The 17,434-nt window shown below is 42.2% G+C and overlaps 2 protein-coding genes across 3 annotated transcripts in view; one reads left to right on the top strand and one right to left on the bottom strand.

Moving 5' to 3' along the window:
- DTNBP1 (dystrobrevin binding protein 1) overlaps positions 1–562 on the top strand; it is a 65,877-nt gene extending 65,315 nt beyond the window's left edge. Inside the window, exon 11 of the transcript XR_011149127.1 lies at positions 60–562. The gene's annotated coding sequence lies outside the window, so the exon portion shown is untranslated. The remainder of the gene's footprint in view (positions 1–59) is intronic.
- Positions 563–610: 48 nt separating this feature from the next.
- JARID2 (jumonji and AT-rich interaction domain containing 2) overlaps positions 611–17,434 on the bottom strand; it is a 211,910-nt gene continuing 195,086 nt past the window's right edge. For both annotated transcript variants that reach the window (XM_069008035.1, XM_069008036.1), the window contains 9 exons: positions 17,150–17,268; positions 16,947–17,017; positions 16,010–16,124; positions 11,912–12,017; positions 10,947–11,129; positions 5,469–5,599; positions 3,235–3,418; positions 1,596–1,703; positions 611–871 (listed from right to left, as the gene is read on the bottom strand). In XM_069008035.1, the coding sequence (XP_068864136.1) occupies positions 695–871; positions 1,596–1,703; positions 3,235–3,418; positions 5,469–5,599; positions 10,947–11,129; positions 11,912–12,017; positions 16,010–16,124; positions 16,947–17,017; positions 17,150–17,268 (1,194 nt within the window). In that variant the 3' untranslated portion in view covers positions 611–694. The remainder of the gene's footprint in view (positions 872–1,595; positions 1,704–3,234; positions 3,419–5,468; positions 5,600–10,946; positions 11,130–11,911; positions 12,018–16,009; positions 16,125–16,946; positions 17,018–17,149; positions 17,269–17,434) is intronic.

The raw sequence follows: 17,434 nt of genomic DNA, 5'->3' as shown, positions 1-17,434 counted from the left end.
TTTCCTCCTTTTTTTTTTTTTTTTTTTTTTTTAATTTTTATTTTTCCCCCTCAAAACAGATGCATAGTGATGTGCTGGTAAAAGAGAACATACTCCAAATCTCCTCCTTTTGCCTACAGTTAGGAAACAAAGTCCATCTTCAGCTGCCATAACCTCCCAAAGAAAGTGTGTATTCTCCAATTTAAAAAATTACAAAACTCATCTTGCTGTGACAGAATAAAAGACAGCCAAAGTAAAGCAATTTCTTTCAAGTTTTTGTCTCCCATCCCTTTTCTCTCTAGAAAAATCTGCTCACATGACTGGAGAACAAATTATAAAACACATCAAACTTTAACCTATTCAAAAAATGGGTTAAAAGCCTTTTTTCACAGTTACCAAAAAGGCTTTTTATTTTTTCAGCCATAGGGACAATACAAATTAATATTTTATCAGCCCCTTGCCGGTTTTAAAACAGTGAACATACGGCAGTTTAAAAAAATCTGACTGCTGTATCTATCTATTCTAAGTACAAAAAAAAAAAAAATTCAACAGTTTAATGCTAAAACAAAATTAGTTCTCTAAAACCAGAAGAAAATCTTCTTTAGAGCTAGTGCAAAGACAGCTTGTATTCTACAGCAAGTACTCCAAACTATGGTATAATAATTACAAAAAATATATATAAATTGACAAAATGAGAGTGTTGGCATCTTCAGGATTAACTTGAAGCACTTTTGGATGAACTGGAGGATGAAAGCCTAGATGATGGCACGTCCACTGTCGCTCTCTTACGAGGTCCTCTTTTTGGTGTAGGCTTGCTGATACAGTTCTCAATGCTGCCATTTTTACCAGATACTTTTCCACAGATTTGATTGACCAGACTGATTATTTGTTCCTGTTCAGGAAGTGGGAAAAACAAAACACAAATTAGCATCTGTTCTTCCTCCAGAGTCACTTAAACAGGACAGCCATGGAGTGCTCAGAAATGCTGGGAAGCCCATCTTAAAAAGCTGCTTGTACCAGTGCTGCTCTTCAAGAGTTGACATGGTCATTTCTCCCACTGCTTTGTTATTTACCTTCAGGGCCAAGTCCCCTCACAGGTAAAGACATGGAGCCTCAGCTCAGAACCCAGGCACGGTCCTAAATCACCAGCTTGAGTTCTGGGATTGCTCATCATCACACTTGGCTTGGAGCCATTACTGCACCTCTCATCTAGACATGCTCTGCAAGTCTGCCTTACAGGATGCTCGTGCTGGACTGGAGTAAGTCAGCTGAGCTTCCAGTTACCAACAGAGGAAAGGTATTCCAAAGTACAGAAGTTACCATAACTAACCAGTGAAAGCAAAGCCTCCTGTTCCATCCCAAAGCCTTAAGTGGCTTCTTATGTTCTGTGGCACATACTCATGCAGTTTATGCTTCAGGTTTCATCTCTGTCGTCATGTTTCCCTCTGTTTTGTTTTTTTCATTTAAATCATAATAAAGCACCTTCTTCACACATCAAAAACAAAACAAACCCCCAAACCCAAGACCATTTTCCTGAGGCCTCAGCAGGGCAAAGGCAGAGTTAAGTCTACTCCCAAGTGTTGTTTACCCAGCCCCCAGCCCTGTGTCGCACTCACCTCATCGTAGCGGTACATCATCTTCAGCCCCCGGCACGACTTCTGCTTCTCCACGTGCCGCAGGGCACACTCCAAGCAGAAGACAACATTTTCATTCTCCTGTACAACCTACATAAAAGAGCAGAGGCAGGGGGTAAGAAGTGCAGTTAAGATTCAGATTGTAGCTGTGTTCCCCACACACTATTCAACTAATGCCTGGATTACTACACCTGGATTTTACTGAAAGCTAGTGGAAGGAGGTGTAAAGCACTACACATTGTGAAATGATTCAGGATGTGTAGTAAGTAGAAAGAACATCTCTCTTTCAGAGTGCTAATGTTGGTAAATACATATAATTTTTAAAAACCAAAACAAAAAAAAAAAACCCCCACCAATAGTAGTGAGGGCTAAATCCAAACTGTATATGCATTTATTGGCATTTCCTATGCAGTCCTAAAGATCTCTTGAAAGGAGGATTTTCCCATTACTTAAAATGCTGTCTTGAACAAGGATGAAATCAGCTTAGCCACAGGATTCCTCAGCTACTGTCTTGTTCAGCAGAAGTCACATTTGCTTAGCTGGCTGCATGCCAGGCCTGCACACTCAGCTTGGAATTTAACATCCAAGTTGGGGTTTTTTTGTCCCTAACTACTGTTAAAGACACGGGAAAATCCTTCCCATGATTAAACTTACTCCAGAGCAAATGGATCAGAATTAAGAGATTCTGGTTAGTGTTTTGGGGTTTTTTTCCAAGAAACTTATTTTAAAGTTACTTCAAACTAATGCTGCTTAAACAGTGGTCTAAAGACATGTAAACTCAGCATTCTTTATCCTAGGGAGGGAAATGGCTACATCTGATTATATACTGTTACATTTCATTTCCATTAAAAACCTAACATCTATAACCAAAAAAAATCCCCAAAAGATGACAGAGAAAAAGAATTCCCAAACGGAAAGGACTAAATACGGACTCATGTGCACTTTATTATGTTTATTTAAATACCTATTCTTGGAATTAAATGGTATTTAAGGTAGTTGGGAGGGGCTTTTGGTATTTTTAATGATATTGCTGTGTTTGTAGGTGTTCTGCATACCGCTCAAAGCCTGGAAGTGTCACCACAGTGGTCAGCACACCTTCAAAACCCAGTAGGCAATTCCCTCTAAAAAAGAGAAAGCTTAGGGGCTATTTTTGGACAGGCTGGCAAACAGCTTGATGGATAGGATAAACTTCCCCTGCAATTTGGCTTGCAGGGACATTGTCTCAGTACAGGCTGTGGCTGCATGCCTGTGGCTCATGGCATGTGTCTGAGCTGTACCTCAACCCGAGACCTGCTGTGCCATGACTTACTGCTGCTGGCAACCTGCAGGTGGTCTTTGTTAGCCCTCCTCATGCAATGCAAACATCTCATGGGTGTCCAAGGGCAGCTGAGTGCCTGGTTTATCCCCTCTTCTGGCAGGGTGGGAAGCCAGCTGACACTGCTGCCTTCTGCCACCACTGGCCAAGGTATAAGTGTTCTGACAAACTCCATCAACATCTCTGTGTCTTGCATGGAGTGCAGAACATGGCTCTGTGGCCATGTGCTGTCTCAAATGCCTATAGATTAATGGAATGCTAGAACAGGGGGAAAGTACTGCAGGAGTGGCAGAGGACTGTACTCACCATGGAAAGATAGCACAGGTGCTGACAAATCTGACACCTCCTCTCTGATGTTTCTAACTGCAACCACTTTCGAGGCTTTTTCTTGCCATCCACGCCGGTGCTGCTGCTGTCGTGGCTGCCATAGCGCGCCGAGGAGTGGAGACCGGCCTCGTACAGCTGCCGCCGCTGCCTCAGCTCCGTGTCCCTGTGAACGGAGGGACAATCAGACACTGGCACTGCCTCCAGCCACCACAGAGCCACACACAATCACCCTTTACCACGCTCATCACTGAAACCTGAGCTCCACACAGCAAAGCCCTGAGTGTTGTCAGAGGTTGGTGCCATTTCCTAAGCATGGCAGACACAGCCAGCACCCGGGAAATGCTCCCTAATTGCAAAAGCTATCTCCGGATTTTAACAGTGACCACTGTATCAAGCCAATGGTTCTCAAACTGCTCCACAGAGAACTGGGGATTGCCGAAGACTTCCTGGAGGTCGATGGTTGTTCGGGCCATGTGGAGAGTCGGGAGCTGTGGCTAACATGACTGTCATTCCTGAAGTTGCCAAAAGCCACCTTGAGGAAGAGGAGCCGTTGCTGTCAGGAGTAACAGCCCCTTCATCAGGAGGCAGAGATGAACCAAGGACCTGCTGCCATAAGGTGCTTCAGGCAGGAAAGGGGGAGCAGGGCAAGTGATTGTGCCAAAAGACGAAGATCTTGCTGTACACCCAGGGAAAAAGAAGGAGATGTCAATTAAGAACAACCACCAAGCCCTCCGGCTGCCCTTCCTCCACCCGTGGCGTGTCTAAGGTGGACAATACCTCCTGTGCTGAACTCTACAGCTTTAGGAGAGCAGGTTGGGTTGGAGCTGAGTGGAAGACAGCAAGTGTGGAGTGAGCCGAGCAGATGGAAGGGAAGGATAAAAAAGTGCACCACCAGACACAGCTGAAGATGAGTGGAGAGCCAAGCTAAGCAAATGGCACGGGCAAACTGAGCAACCAAGGCAGATCAGGAGAAGAGGCAGCAAGAGACACAACAAACAAGCAAAACAAAGGAAAAAAATATGTACAGTGTTCCACTTCAGATGGCCTTTTTTTTTTTTCCTTTTTTTTTTTTTTTTTTGTCATTTGGGCTTTTGTTTACTATAAGCAGCCACAGGAAGGATCGATATCCTCCAGTGAATTCCAACCTATGCATAAGAACAAGTTTGAGAACCACTCTGATAGAGGTCGATGTGATGGTCTAAGAACAAGCACCAACATTTCTCTTTCGCCTTTTGTACTTGCAGACTTCCTCTTCAAGGGGAAAAAAAAGGCACTTGAAAGTGGTTATTCCCACAGGGGAACCACCTGCAGGTAAAGCAGTCAGCACACCTCTTTGCATTTCTTTCTGAACACTAAACAACACATGGGCTGTTTTCCCCTTCAATATGTCACTGGAAATTTTCCAAATGAACATGCTAGTTAGTTAAATACAGTTTGTAGACTCCATTCATCAAAACTTTCTTGACATCTCGAGTATCAGTTGTCACAAACTTGAAAGATAGGTAGCAACTACATGGTAGGGAACAAAAGAGAAGATCATTACAAAGGAAGCCAGGCAACATTATACTTTCTTTTCTCACCTATCTTAAGAGAAACCCTGAACATGTGTCCTTAATACTGGAGAGAAAAAGGAGTGTGAAGTTTTTACTCTTTAGAACACTGGCAGTCTAACACCAGATGCGCTACCATGCATGCACAACTGCTCACTTACTCACTGGTTTAAACCAAGACAACTTTCTGTATACAAAGGACCTTCTGCACCTGTCGTGTAACAGTCTTGATGCTGAACACAAGGGTTCCTGGTGCAAAACCCACTACAGACATGGATTCACAGTGACTACTGATGCCAAGAGGTTGAAAAATTCGAGGTGTTTGACCACTTGGCACCACGTTCACATAATGCATCAGGAAATCTTGACTCTCAGCACCAAGAATTAACAAAATAAAAACCCAGTGCAAACAGTAGTTTTAATTCTTTGATGGTGTCTAAAGTAGGGAATTCTTAGAGTAAGACATCCCAACCATGGGCACTTTCACATCAGCTACAGCCAAGGAAGCTGCTCCTTCCATGTGTGCCTGTCTTCAGGTACATTTGCTGGGCTTTTGCTTGGATAAGTAGGGGCAAGGTGTGTCTGAAGGGGTTACTTACGGCATCCACCTCTGGAGTCTGTCAATGAAAACAAAAGAGGTACAGCAGGCCCCCAATTCGTTACCTGAGCTCTCCCAGGAGCGATGATATTGTACTCAGAGTCGGTCCATTTTCTTTTTTTGCTTCTGCTGTTGCAATCTGATAAAGCAACTTTTCCATTGAAAATGGTTTGGCTATACGGCGCCGCTTCATTTCCTGGGACAGAAGGAAATTGCCACATTAGTTCCCGAGCAAATTTGAAAATAAAATGTTACCAAGAATTAATTCAAAGTTAATTAACTAATATTATTAATACTAATAAATTAAGACAAATAATAGCCTTTTAAAACAATCACAAGTAAAATCTTTCCCTAGTCCTAGTTAAAGTTTTTGTGTTCCAGGCACCTCAAAATTCTCTCCCTAAAAATTAATTTTTCCTGTGGAGGCCAAGAGGAGCAACACCATCACTCAAGCTCAGTAATACTGGATGGCTCAAAGTGCAAACTGTAAGATCTATACATATGATCTCCTTGAAACCCAGGACTGGTGTTATTTTGCATCTTTAAAACAAAAAAGACAACAACTAGCCTAACAGGCAGATGCCAGGGAAAACAGAAAACAGGGAAAAGAGAGGGGTTCAGGTCTGCCTGTTACTGGTTCCTCTCTGTGAAAGCTTTAAAGTTACATTTTTCACTTAATACCAAGTGATTTTGGTAGCTTTTGGTAATTCTTAGGTAGGCAAAGTCCTTGATTTAATGTGCAGGTGGGAAAAGTGTAGTGTTTTCCCTGTGCCTGCAGAGATCTGTTTTGGCTTATGGAGAGTCAGAGAGTTAAATGACGCTAACACCAGACTGTAATGTGAGGGTGACATTTCTGGTTAGTGGTTAAACCTGCCAAATACCTACACACAACCCTGAAGATTTAATTTTTTACCTTTTTTCACCCTGTTCTGTAACCCTAATTACATGCTCTGGGTTATTTCTTTTTTCACAACCAATATATCATTAAATAAATCATTTTTTAACAGCACCAATTGCATGCATTCAAGTGGTAACTATCACATTAAATGCAATAGCAGCCTTTGCTGACCAAAAAGGGTTCAAAAGAGGTTCAGAGGTAAGAAAAGTGTTCTTCAGAAGCTATTTGCTCTGCTAGACCCTGCATGGGGTTGGAACAGCTACACTGTTAGGAATGGTATAGGAAGATTTTTCCATGTTAGGTTTGCTTAGTCTGAGGTTGTGTACACAAGAACAGACTCCAATCCAGGGTAAAGTCCTGCACAGGCAACACACACAGCCAGGATAAAAGGTCACAGTGGGTGGCTGGAGAAGAAAGCAAGGTCGGCTCCAGCTGGGTGACAGCTCAGGGACACTGAGCCTGAGCTGGGTTTAGCACAACTAGCTGTATCTCTGCATTTATCTAAATTTCTGAATCCATGTACATTTTTCTCTTTCATACAGGACTGAAATACACAGGTAAGTATTTTACAACAGACTTGCACTGCTGCCTAATTGTTTCTTTTAGTGACACATTTTTCAGTGTCATGAAAGTCAACAAACATAATTATCATCAGCCTGGCACTTGTGATCTCTCCTGCTCTCATACATCTCTTGGTCCTTCATTTTTCCAGGCTGAGTAGTACTCTTACATTTAATGCAGAGGCTAATTAATAGCTTTAACCATTGATCTCAGCTGTGCTTTTTCTAGTTCCTCTATATTCCTTCTGCAATTAGAATTGCACAAACCACCAAGACTACACACTGCCAGAGCAGTGTTTCTGCTTTGTTGTCTGTTCTCTCTGTGTAATTCTTAACATTTAATGTATTTTTGTTATGCCACTCCAGAGCTTGACTGGAGCTTGACTGACAGCTCCATAGGAGCTCAAAGACCTCTTTTCTCAGTAGCAAGAGCCGGTCATTCAGAGCCCATCTCTGTATCTGTCACATTAGGATTACATTTTTAAATTTTAAATTTACATTTATCAACACCGAACTTCATCTACCATTTTCTCACTTGGATCACTCAGTATCATGAAATCTTTCTGTAACACTTCATAGCTTTAATTTTTGCTGCCATTACCATTAATATCCTCAGCATAAAGAATTTGTTTTGCTGTTAGCTTCCCTTCCTAGGTTATTTATGGATACATTAAACTGTGCTAGTACAAATTCCCAGGAATGCAGAAAGAGACCTCCTCCCTTCATGACAAAAACTGACCCATCCTCTGCTTCTCTTTAAATCAGTTATTTTTTTGGTGTGTGAACTTCATCTCTCAATTTAAGAGCCTTTTCTCCCAAAAATGCTCACAGACTCTGTCAGCTGCAAGTCTTCTTCTTACCTACTTCCAAAAGTTTCAAGGGCTGGAGGCCATGACCTTGGTGCAAAAGCCACCATTGGTGCTTGCCCCGCTCTTATTCTTTTGTACATTTCCTTTTTCCCTTTGGTCTTTAGGAAGTTGTTCTCTGAAACCTTTTTGGTCTGCATTTCTGTGTATTTAATGCATCTTGCTGCAGATGTTCTATTACTTGCATTTTCATCTTCTGAGTACAAAAGGGATCTTTTGTTCTTATTTTCAGACTCCTTTCTCCTGGTGTTTAGCTGTGCTATGTTTGCCATTTGAAATTGTTCCTTTTGGGGGTTTTCTGCTAAGCAGTGTGCATGTATTGTGAGCCTCTAACATGGCATCTTTAAGCAATTTCTATGCTGCCTGCAAACACTTGACCCTTCTTTCTGCATTCTCAATTTAACCAGCTTCCTTGTGTTTATGTGAGGCTATCTTTTAAAACACACCACAGCAGTGGTTATTTTGCATTTTACTGCTCTTCCAAGGTTCTTAATCTCCACTCTCCACCACAGCACAGCTCTTTGCTAGTGAGGACATCAGGTCCGTTTCTGTAGGACATCTTTCCCTTTGGTTTCATCTGAAGGAGCCCCATGTGCTCAGGGTGGGACAGGGACAGCTCTGTGTCAGGAACCCAGGAGTGGGAATCCTGCGGCATTTTAAAGGCATGTTCTGCACCCAAACTAAAACTGGAGGCAGGGGAAATACCTGTCCAGGCCCTGCCAGCATCTTCCCTGGACGGTGAGGAGTAGTGTGCTAATGCCACAATTTTCCTATTGATGAGATCAGTGCACAGGGATTCTGTCAATGGTGACAGAGTTAAACCTGGCTTATGGACAGTAACCTCTCCTGTGTGTGCAGCAGTGCTGCTCCAACTGGAAGACTAACTCCATCTTCTGTGTACTTCTTCCTCTTGTATTACAGTACCAGCTGAGTCTCTTCCCACCAAATTTCCAGTAGGCCCTATAGCACCAAAGCCCTCCTTTAAAACCAGACATCCTCCCCTCTCATTTCCAAACCTCTAACCCAGGGTGCCTTCATTTAGTCCAATATTCTGTACTTCAGTTTCCTAAATGAGTTTCACTGACTTTGCCCAATGCCTTATTTGAAGCTATGGAGTTGTCCCTTTGCCACTCCAAACACGCCATCTTCCACCACAACTTTAAATCTTCATCTCATCCTTACCTTAAAATTTCAAGAGCTCTTAGGGTGCTTTTTAAAAACCAGCAAGCTTGTTCCAAGTATGGTCTAGGTTAAACCTGACTGTCCCTTTACACAGGTGTTTATATAAACTCTTTTATTCCAACAATTTTTCCAAAGGGCTTGTCAAACTGAAATCAATGCAATTTCAAATGCAGAATTTCATTTTTTCTTGTATTAAAGGAGATTGAGTCATTCAATACAGAAATGAAACAACATCATTTTAGTAATATAAAGAGAGTCACTATAAAAAAAATCAGGTCACAGTATCACAGGATGAAAACAAAGTTAATTTATCAAATGCTAAAAACTGTCAGTATTGCTGTGGAGAACTAACAGACAGAAGATACAGTTGTTTATCAGAGAGTTTCTTTAACAGTCCAAAAGGGGAATCTTGCCCATTACTCAGAACATCTCACCACCTCTGGAAAGCAAAATCCTGGCTAGCCTTGTGGCAAAGTGCCTTGTCAAAGTGGAGGAATGAAAGAATAATTTCCAAAATTAAAGGGAATTAAGAACATAAGACAGTTTGAGGATGGGAAGGGAAGGGAAGGGAAGGGAAGGGAAGGGAAGGGAAGGGAAGGGAAGGGAAGGGAAGGGAAGGGAAGGGAAGGGAAGGGAAGGGAAGGGAAGGGAAGGGAAGGGAAGGGAAGGGAAGGGAAGGGAAGGGAAGGGAAAAGAGAAAAGAACAACGCAGTAGATGTTTTAAAAGTTATTTTGATATAAACTTGATATCTGTGGTTTTGTAAAGTTTGTGAGAGCTGTGACTTCAATTTCCCAGATAGGTTATCATAGACTGTAATTTGCTGGATTTTCAGTCATCTTATATTTACCCAGTGCAAAGCTCTTAAAAATTAATCAAAAGAAACTGTTCTTCAAAATTTGAGGCACCAAGAGCTGTTTAATTGCTGCATAGTGATTTCTGTCTCTTACAGGAGTAGCATTGTCACGAAATCAAACAAGTGTTCAGCAGAGCGATAAATACAGCATATGGAGTTAATATAATCATGTATGTTCACACAGGAAAGGTTAGCTCAGGATTCTTATGCCTTACTTATAGATATACACAATCCCCACCTTCCCCCAAAATAAATATGTAATAAAATAACCTTTTATTTCAAACTAAGTTAATATACAGTTAGTATAACCAGGCTGGAAGAATTCCATTTACCCTAAAGAAGCAATCCCTAACTGTGGACATATTACAGTTAATTATTTAGTAACTTGGTCTGAAGCTGTAAAGGATCATTTACTAGTGGCTTAGCTATAAAACACTACCAAAATAGTATCTGTAACCCAGAGTGTATTTCAGAAGGTTGGGAACACAATTAGTGATGTATATTCTTTGTCCAAGAACACAGAAATGTAGCCAGAATCATGATGACTGGACCATTTACCTACTTCTGCAGGCAACCTGCCTCGGTCAGTTGTGTGAAAAGGGAATGGGAAGGTTATTTATTTACATCTGGTATTGGATGGGCTGGTCAGTGAACCTAAGAATTTTCAAGTCGATTAAAATTGAAATTGCCCTGATCAACAGCTTTTCCTGAATGAAGGGGCAGAGAAAAACAAGCAATACAGCTGTGAGTGTTAACTGACTCTGCCTATCATAGGAGCTAACAAGCACAGTTATTGAGATATTTGCACCTGAGATTCTAATGGTTCTAGAAAACATCACTTAAAAAAAAAATTAGTAAGCATAATACAATGTATAATCATTAGCTCTGATGGGATTTTTGAAAAGCTTCCTTGCAAACTGGTCTGCAGGCATAACAATCTTCAGAATTTTTTTATATATACACAAGTCTTTAACTGTCAGTGAACAACTCAGTCACTTTTCTGAAAACACTGGATCGTCTTATGCCTTGCAGAACGTTTTCCTTTTTTTTGTTTATTTAGTAGTCCAGAAAAACAGATGTAGTTGCACTAGTCTCACAATGCTACCAATTCTGGAATGTCTGCTTTGCTGTCCTTTTAGATGGCAGGGCCGTGAATCCATTCTAAGTCCTTTTCTCAACTTACCTTGGCTGTTTTAAAGCCCATACTTGTCCACTGGGTGGTAGCAAAGTGCACCGATTCGGAAACACTATAGCCACAACACACTTTGGACACAAAGGATCCAGGAAAACAGACAACAAACTGCCCGCTCTGCTGTACAGTACGGTGCACCCTGATCCCCTCCTTACACAAGATCTCTGGGGAGATCTAGAAAGACAGAGGGAAAAAAAAAAAAAGAGAGAAAAACAATCAATTGGAACTTTGTTTTACAATTCTCTGATCCTCTTCCTGGCTGGGTGCTGCCACATGCTACTGCTCATGAAGCAAAGTGTGCTCTGCCAACAGCTCTGCTCCAGTCGCTTTCCCTCTCCCATTCCTCAGCATTTGGAGTGATAATTGCAGAAGTGGCTCTCCTCAAACCAACATCTGCCCATTGACAGAACACTGTCTACTACTACAGAATGCAATGCAAGTCATTCAGCTTTCCATCCAATCTTTTCTGACTTGGCACTGAATCCATTGTGCTACTGCACTTCTGTAAGATGTTAACATGGGTAGCCAAGGGAGGGATTTTTGTTATGGGCTCCCAAATTTATACTGAAATGCACTAAATAGAAAATGTTATCCACAAGATAAACAAAGGAGCCAAAAATACTTAAGTATTAGGCTTCTCCTAGCCATGCTGGCTGGCATCATAAAACGTCAGTCATGGCAGATGAATTGATGAAATCCCACTCCCTTTTTGAGCCTAAATACATTATAGACAGTATTAAAAATGGACATTTATTGCACTGTCATGTTTATTTTTATATTAACACACAATAACAGCCTTGTTAGAAAAATACTATGTGGGTAAACACTGCAAACAGACAGCAGCCCACTCTGCATCACTGCAGTGTAAGACAAAGCCAAAATAAATCCCCAACCAACCAGCCTCCTGATTAGCCTTGGGTTCTCACATGGGAATGCCTCTCCCAGTGTTAACCTACCATGACATTACTTTCAAGCATTTCCAGCCCTGGAGTGCCATTGGCTTGCAGCAGGGTATGTACCACATCATCAAGTTTGTTCTCCTCCGCAGCAGGAATGCAATACCTGTTGTTTTGTCAGAGGAAAAGAGAAAGATTTACTGCGGAGTAAATAATGGTCCACAGCTACACAGTACCAGGCAATTCAGATCAGCACATTGATTAGAAGAAAAAAATCACACACAGGCTTTAACACACAGTTCTTTTGGTAAAACACTGAGGATTGAATGGAAGTTGTTTATTCAGACTCAGTCTGATCATGTTCAGCAAGTATCAAAGGACACAAAATTCCCAGAACAGAAATGTGAAAACTCGGCGCTCTGTAGTCAGAGGAGAGAAACCAGCAATAGATTGCTCTTCATTTTAACAGCACCAAACCAGCTAACTATGGGCAGAAGTTTGCATCTTGTGAGCACCAATATATGTTGTTATCTGTGCATCAACCAAAGGATCTTCACATTTAACAACATTCTCTGTAACAGTCAAGGAACCACAAATCCCCTCTTACTGTTAGTACATGAAGTTGCCTAAGACCTTCTTGCCTTACTTACTGAACAAATCCCATATCCCTCCTCTTGGTTGCAACAAAAGACCTGACTAAGAGCAGCCAAAGTGGCAGGAGAGGTTTCAAACTCTGCTGGGCATCTGCCAAGTTGCAAATCCTCCTCTCCTTAGAAGCCAAGGAAGCAGCTGTCCTCTTGTGCTCACTGCCAGCACTGCTCCCTCAGCAGAAGTGACAAGAAGTAACAGGAGTCTCGAGTCTTAGAGCCACACATCCACAGAACTGCTATGTTTCTGGATACGGGGAGGCGATACGGTGACAACTGATCACTGCTCTTGCCTGCAGCCTGTCTGAGGGTGATGGTTTATGTTCACCCAGAAGGTACCTGCTCCCAAAATCTGGCAGTTTGTACTTGATGACTGCAAACTGAGCAGCACAGCTCAGTGGGAAACACAGTGCTAATCCTGGGATTCCCAAACCTGTCTGGAGTTGCTGCCATGCTCTGCTTTATTTGTGATGTTAGTTTATCTGGGTTTGTTATGCTCAGGCAAGTAAAAAGCATCTCCAGCTTTTTACGACTACCCCATTCACTTTGGCAATGAGACCTCAACCTCGGGTCCATTTGCGCCCACGCCAGACACACACACACACACACACACACACATAGAAGGAGTCATTTTTCCAAACTTGGAACAAGAGAATGAAGCTGGAAAGATTTTGGGGAACCGGTAGTCTTTCTGCCATTCATCTGAACTCTCCAGCAACTTCAGGAAGTGTTCTGCTGGCCTCACAGCCCTTGTCAGGGACTTGCTTATAATGTGCACTAAGTCCGTGTGCATCACACAGAGTTATCCTGACTGATGAGTTTGTAGGAGGCTGCACTTCCTAGGATTTGAATACCTCATTACTGTTCACTGTACTGATGATGACTTTGATTTGTGTTTGTTGATCTTCAAGCCAAGAGGCAGAAGACATGACATTATCTGCTCGTACAGCTAATTACAGCCACAATAAGAGCCCTAATGGGGTGGTTGCTCAGGTGTATGAAGACCAACTCCTTACACATATACTGACAGTTATCAGGACCTTGCTAAGAAATCCCAGGGTTAGAGAGAGGTGAAGTAGAAGAACTTCGTCTTGATAAGTAAGGATCAAGTCCCAACAGCAATTTTAAATGCCATGTCTCAAATACTTTACAGTGCCTGTGTTGATAAAGTGACAGCTTCAGTACAGCTCCCCCACGTGTGGGGGATCACTCTAGTCACACTATAATATCAGATTTGAAATAGGGATGAAAATTTGAAATAGGGATTTTAAATTTTAACCCAGATTATGGCAGAACCCACTCTTCTCTTCTAGAGTCAGAAAAAATGGCTGGAACAGACAAAAGACTCAAGCATGCAATCCCTCACAAGACAGGCACAGGAAAATGCTTGGGAAGGATGTGTGAAGAGGAGGGGCAGTACATGGAACTATCTGAATACTGGAGCAGGACTGAGGGGAATGAGATCCTTTTCAACTAGTGTATGCTGCAAATGCACTCATCTGCAATTCCTGATGTACCTATAAAAATGGGAAGTTAGCAGCCAGTATAGATTTCTGAGTGTCTTGGGCAGAAGAAGATTTCCTTCTCTCTTTTAATGGGCACTGAGGATCCCTCCAGAATAAAAAGGTTAGGTCACTGACCTCTGCCTTGCATGCAAATTGAGTTCTCCCCTGTTTAATCTCCAGGAGGTAAAACCTGAGAGATTAGAAAGTGAGCTGAGCAATCTGCAGTAAGTGAAATGATTTGAGCACCACAGGGATGTGTCCTTGGAGGAGAAGATTTCTGGGCGGTGGATGGACTTCGCAAGACAGAGGAGAGGTTTGGAGCCCAGTGACTGCTTTGTTGTCGCCAAAGCAGCAACTGAAGGCAACGCTGTCAGGGCTACTCTAGGTCCTACACCAGACCTGCAGATATTAAATTCATCTTCTCCTAACACAGTTGGGTGCTTTATTGCACTATTAAAAGTTGTAATGAGCTAATGAATACTAGCCTGACACTTCAGGCTGGCAGCCTCGCTGAAGAATAGCTTCAACAGACAAAGGAGTTTCACTTCCTTCTTATGAGTTACTCCTGCCTATTATCCCTGTTTCATCAAGGCAATCATCACAAACATGCCTTAAGCTATGTACTCATCTGTATAAGTCCATCAAGAAAAAGCAAATGGCTTCTTTACTTTTATTCTTCTTGGATTGGAAAAACAGGAATATTAGCCTTTCCTAAAATTTGAGCTGTCTGCATTCAAACCTGTTTAATCCTAGAGTCGCATCTTTTGACACACACAGTACAAAGAGTGGCCTCAGAACTTAATTAGGGGATTCTTGAATGCCTTCTGTTTGGAATCTACTGTAATTTAAGACTAGATTAATGTCATAGACAGAAACAGACTCACCTAAGGTTGAGGACAACACAGCTTGCTCAGCAATTTGTCCTGATAGTATATTATTATAAAAGATTACAGATTCCTGATTCACAGAACAGGGAGAAGAGCCATGAAATGCCCATGACAGAAACTGACAAACTCTCAGGTCTGCAGCATAATCCAGCAGTTACCTTTAACCCTCGAAATGATCACGTACAGACCATTTCTTCAACTGAACACATTTAGAGAGAGGAGATTCTGCTTTAATGGTTTTCTCCAGATCTCAAATCCTTTTTGTTGGGCCATGTGCTTTCCCAGTGACAGCTGGATCAGCACCCCTGACCTCAGCAGCATCTGAGAAATGTGTGAGAAGACACTTTGCATGTTCATGAAGAGCAGTTCATGATGCCACTGCTACTGTGGGGACTTCTGGGTGTAAAGGTGGCCCTGCAGACCTCCTCCTGCCACACCACATGAGGAGTCAAAGGCTCAGAGAGATCCAAGCTCAAGAAGGGAACCACTGGAACCGGTTAAAGGGAACCAGATTCTCACCATTGCAAGGAGGGGACATTATTTCAGTAACTCTTCTGTTCTATTTATTACATTTTCTCTGATCAAGACACAATCACATAGCTTATCATTCATTGTTCCTACTGATGATGCCTCACTGGTAGCAACACCAGTATCACAGGAGCCTGGCAGAAAGGCACAAGACCTGCCAGCAACATCTGCTTTCTCTGATGCCTCCATCGTCTCGCAGTGCAAACTAAATCATCATTGCCTGCAGTAGCACATATACACTGAATTCAGGATGGATTCACCACGTTCAAAACCATTTATAAGCTGACTGCTGAGTGTATTTGCATGATGTGTCTACAAAATATGACAGCAGCTGACTGGTGATGTCCACATCAAGACACCAGAACAGACCATGGAAGGCCAAGTGAAACATCCTCCAGGAAACAGGTTTTCATCTCCTAAGTTTATACCACATTTTCCCATTAAAACTGGCACCACACACACACACACACACTGGACCTTCTAGGTGAGATCCCCTCATGCAGAAGTACTACTACACAAGCTGCTACTAATACCAGCCTACAGGCAGCCACCACAGGGAACGTGAAGAAAACAAACCACAGGAATACCTACCAAATGCAATCAGCACCAGTGTGTAAGTAGTCAATGTATGGAAGGTGATTTTGGTCTCGAGACCAGCATGAGGTAGAAAAGACCATGCCAATATTTAGCCAAGGAATTGTCACTCCTAAAACAAAGAGATTGAAAAATGAGTTTTGAGTAACTTCAGTTTGTCCAGTAAAAGACAGTTTGGGAGGAATTTAAGTCAAAAATCTTATTCTCCCTGTAAGCTGACCCTTCAAGTTTTAAGTCTTCCTATCAGTGCGAATAATTCACAGGGAGTAATTTAACAAAGTCAGCATTTTCCACTAAGAAAATATCTACTGGTCAACTGCAGTGCCCTTAAACATATTTGTTTTCCAATTGCTGTACAAAATTTATATTCTTTAGAGAATTTACAAATACCTGTAACTCAAGCTCATTGCCACTGATCAGAGGAGTTTGCTTCATGTTGTCAGGCATACATGTAATTTTTTAACAGGTATCCCGTTTCCCACTGGTTTGTTCAGGTTCAACAGGAGATTCCACTGTGCTTTCCATGTTTCTTACCAGTAAATTGCAATGGTGTATATGCAGCTGGAGAGCTTGTGACAATTCATTTAGGAAATGTGTGTGCTGCTTTTCCCAGTGCTGCAGACTACATTTTGCAAGTATGGAAGTTGCACAGCTCTGTCCTGACACAAAAGAATATGACACCCTGGCAAGAACAGCCAGGGATACTGCAGGTACAACTGCTTCCTCCCAGGAATACAGTCTCAACTATTCACTAATCCTTTATCTGCATGGTTGCCTTCACCCCTTTAAATACCACCTGCTACATACAATTGCACGTCTGCTCAGTCAGCTGGGGAACAGGGGACCAGAAAGAGGGTGAAGCCTTTGGTGCCCACAGCAGCACATTCAGAGCACACTTGCACCAGCTGAAAACACCGAGAAGGGACTTGCTTACCAGGCACAGCACCAAGATGTCGCAGGATGGATCCTGTATTATTAGGAAGGACTGTGAGGTTCCACCCATGCCTGTTGGAGGGGTGACACAGAGGCAGACACAGTCAGTGCACATTCCCAGTGCCAACACTCCCAGTGCCAAGCTGCCCTGCTGGGCTCTGCTCAGGAGTGAGGCAACAAAGAAGGTGGGTTTGGGGATCTTACCTTGAAAATGGTTCAGATTTTCCCACAGGAAAACCACTCCCGTGGGTGTTGGTATCTACTTTTCCACAATGCACTGCTACATGGCAATCTTTCTGTTCCACTATCCGCCAGTATTCTTGCTGTGGTAAGAGAAAGCAGTAGTGCATTTTTTTATTCGCTGAACAAGGTATCTCTCATTAAAACATAAACTCCAGAAATTTACAAGGCTTTCATGACCTCAATGCAATTCAACACAAAATATTGCTTAAAACTAAGAATATAAATAACTAAAAGTAACAATAAATT

Source organism: Aphelocoma coerulescens, chromosome 2, assembly GCF_041296385.1.
Source record: "Aphelocoma coerulescens isolate FSJ_1873_10779 chromosome 2, UR_Acoe_1.0, whole genome shotgun sequence".
NCBI classification, from domain to species: Eukaryota; Metazoa; Chordata; class Aves; order Passeriformes; family Corvidae; genus Aphelocoma; species Aphelocoma coerulescens.
Note: the sequence above shows the minus strand (reverse complement) of the source record. Positions and strands in the feature narration are given on the sequence as shown.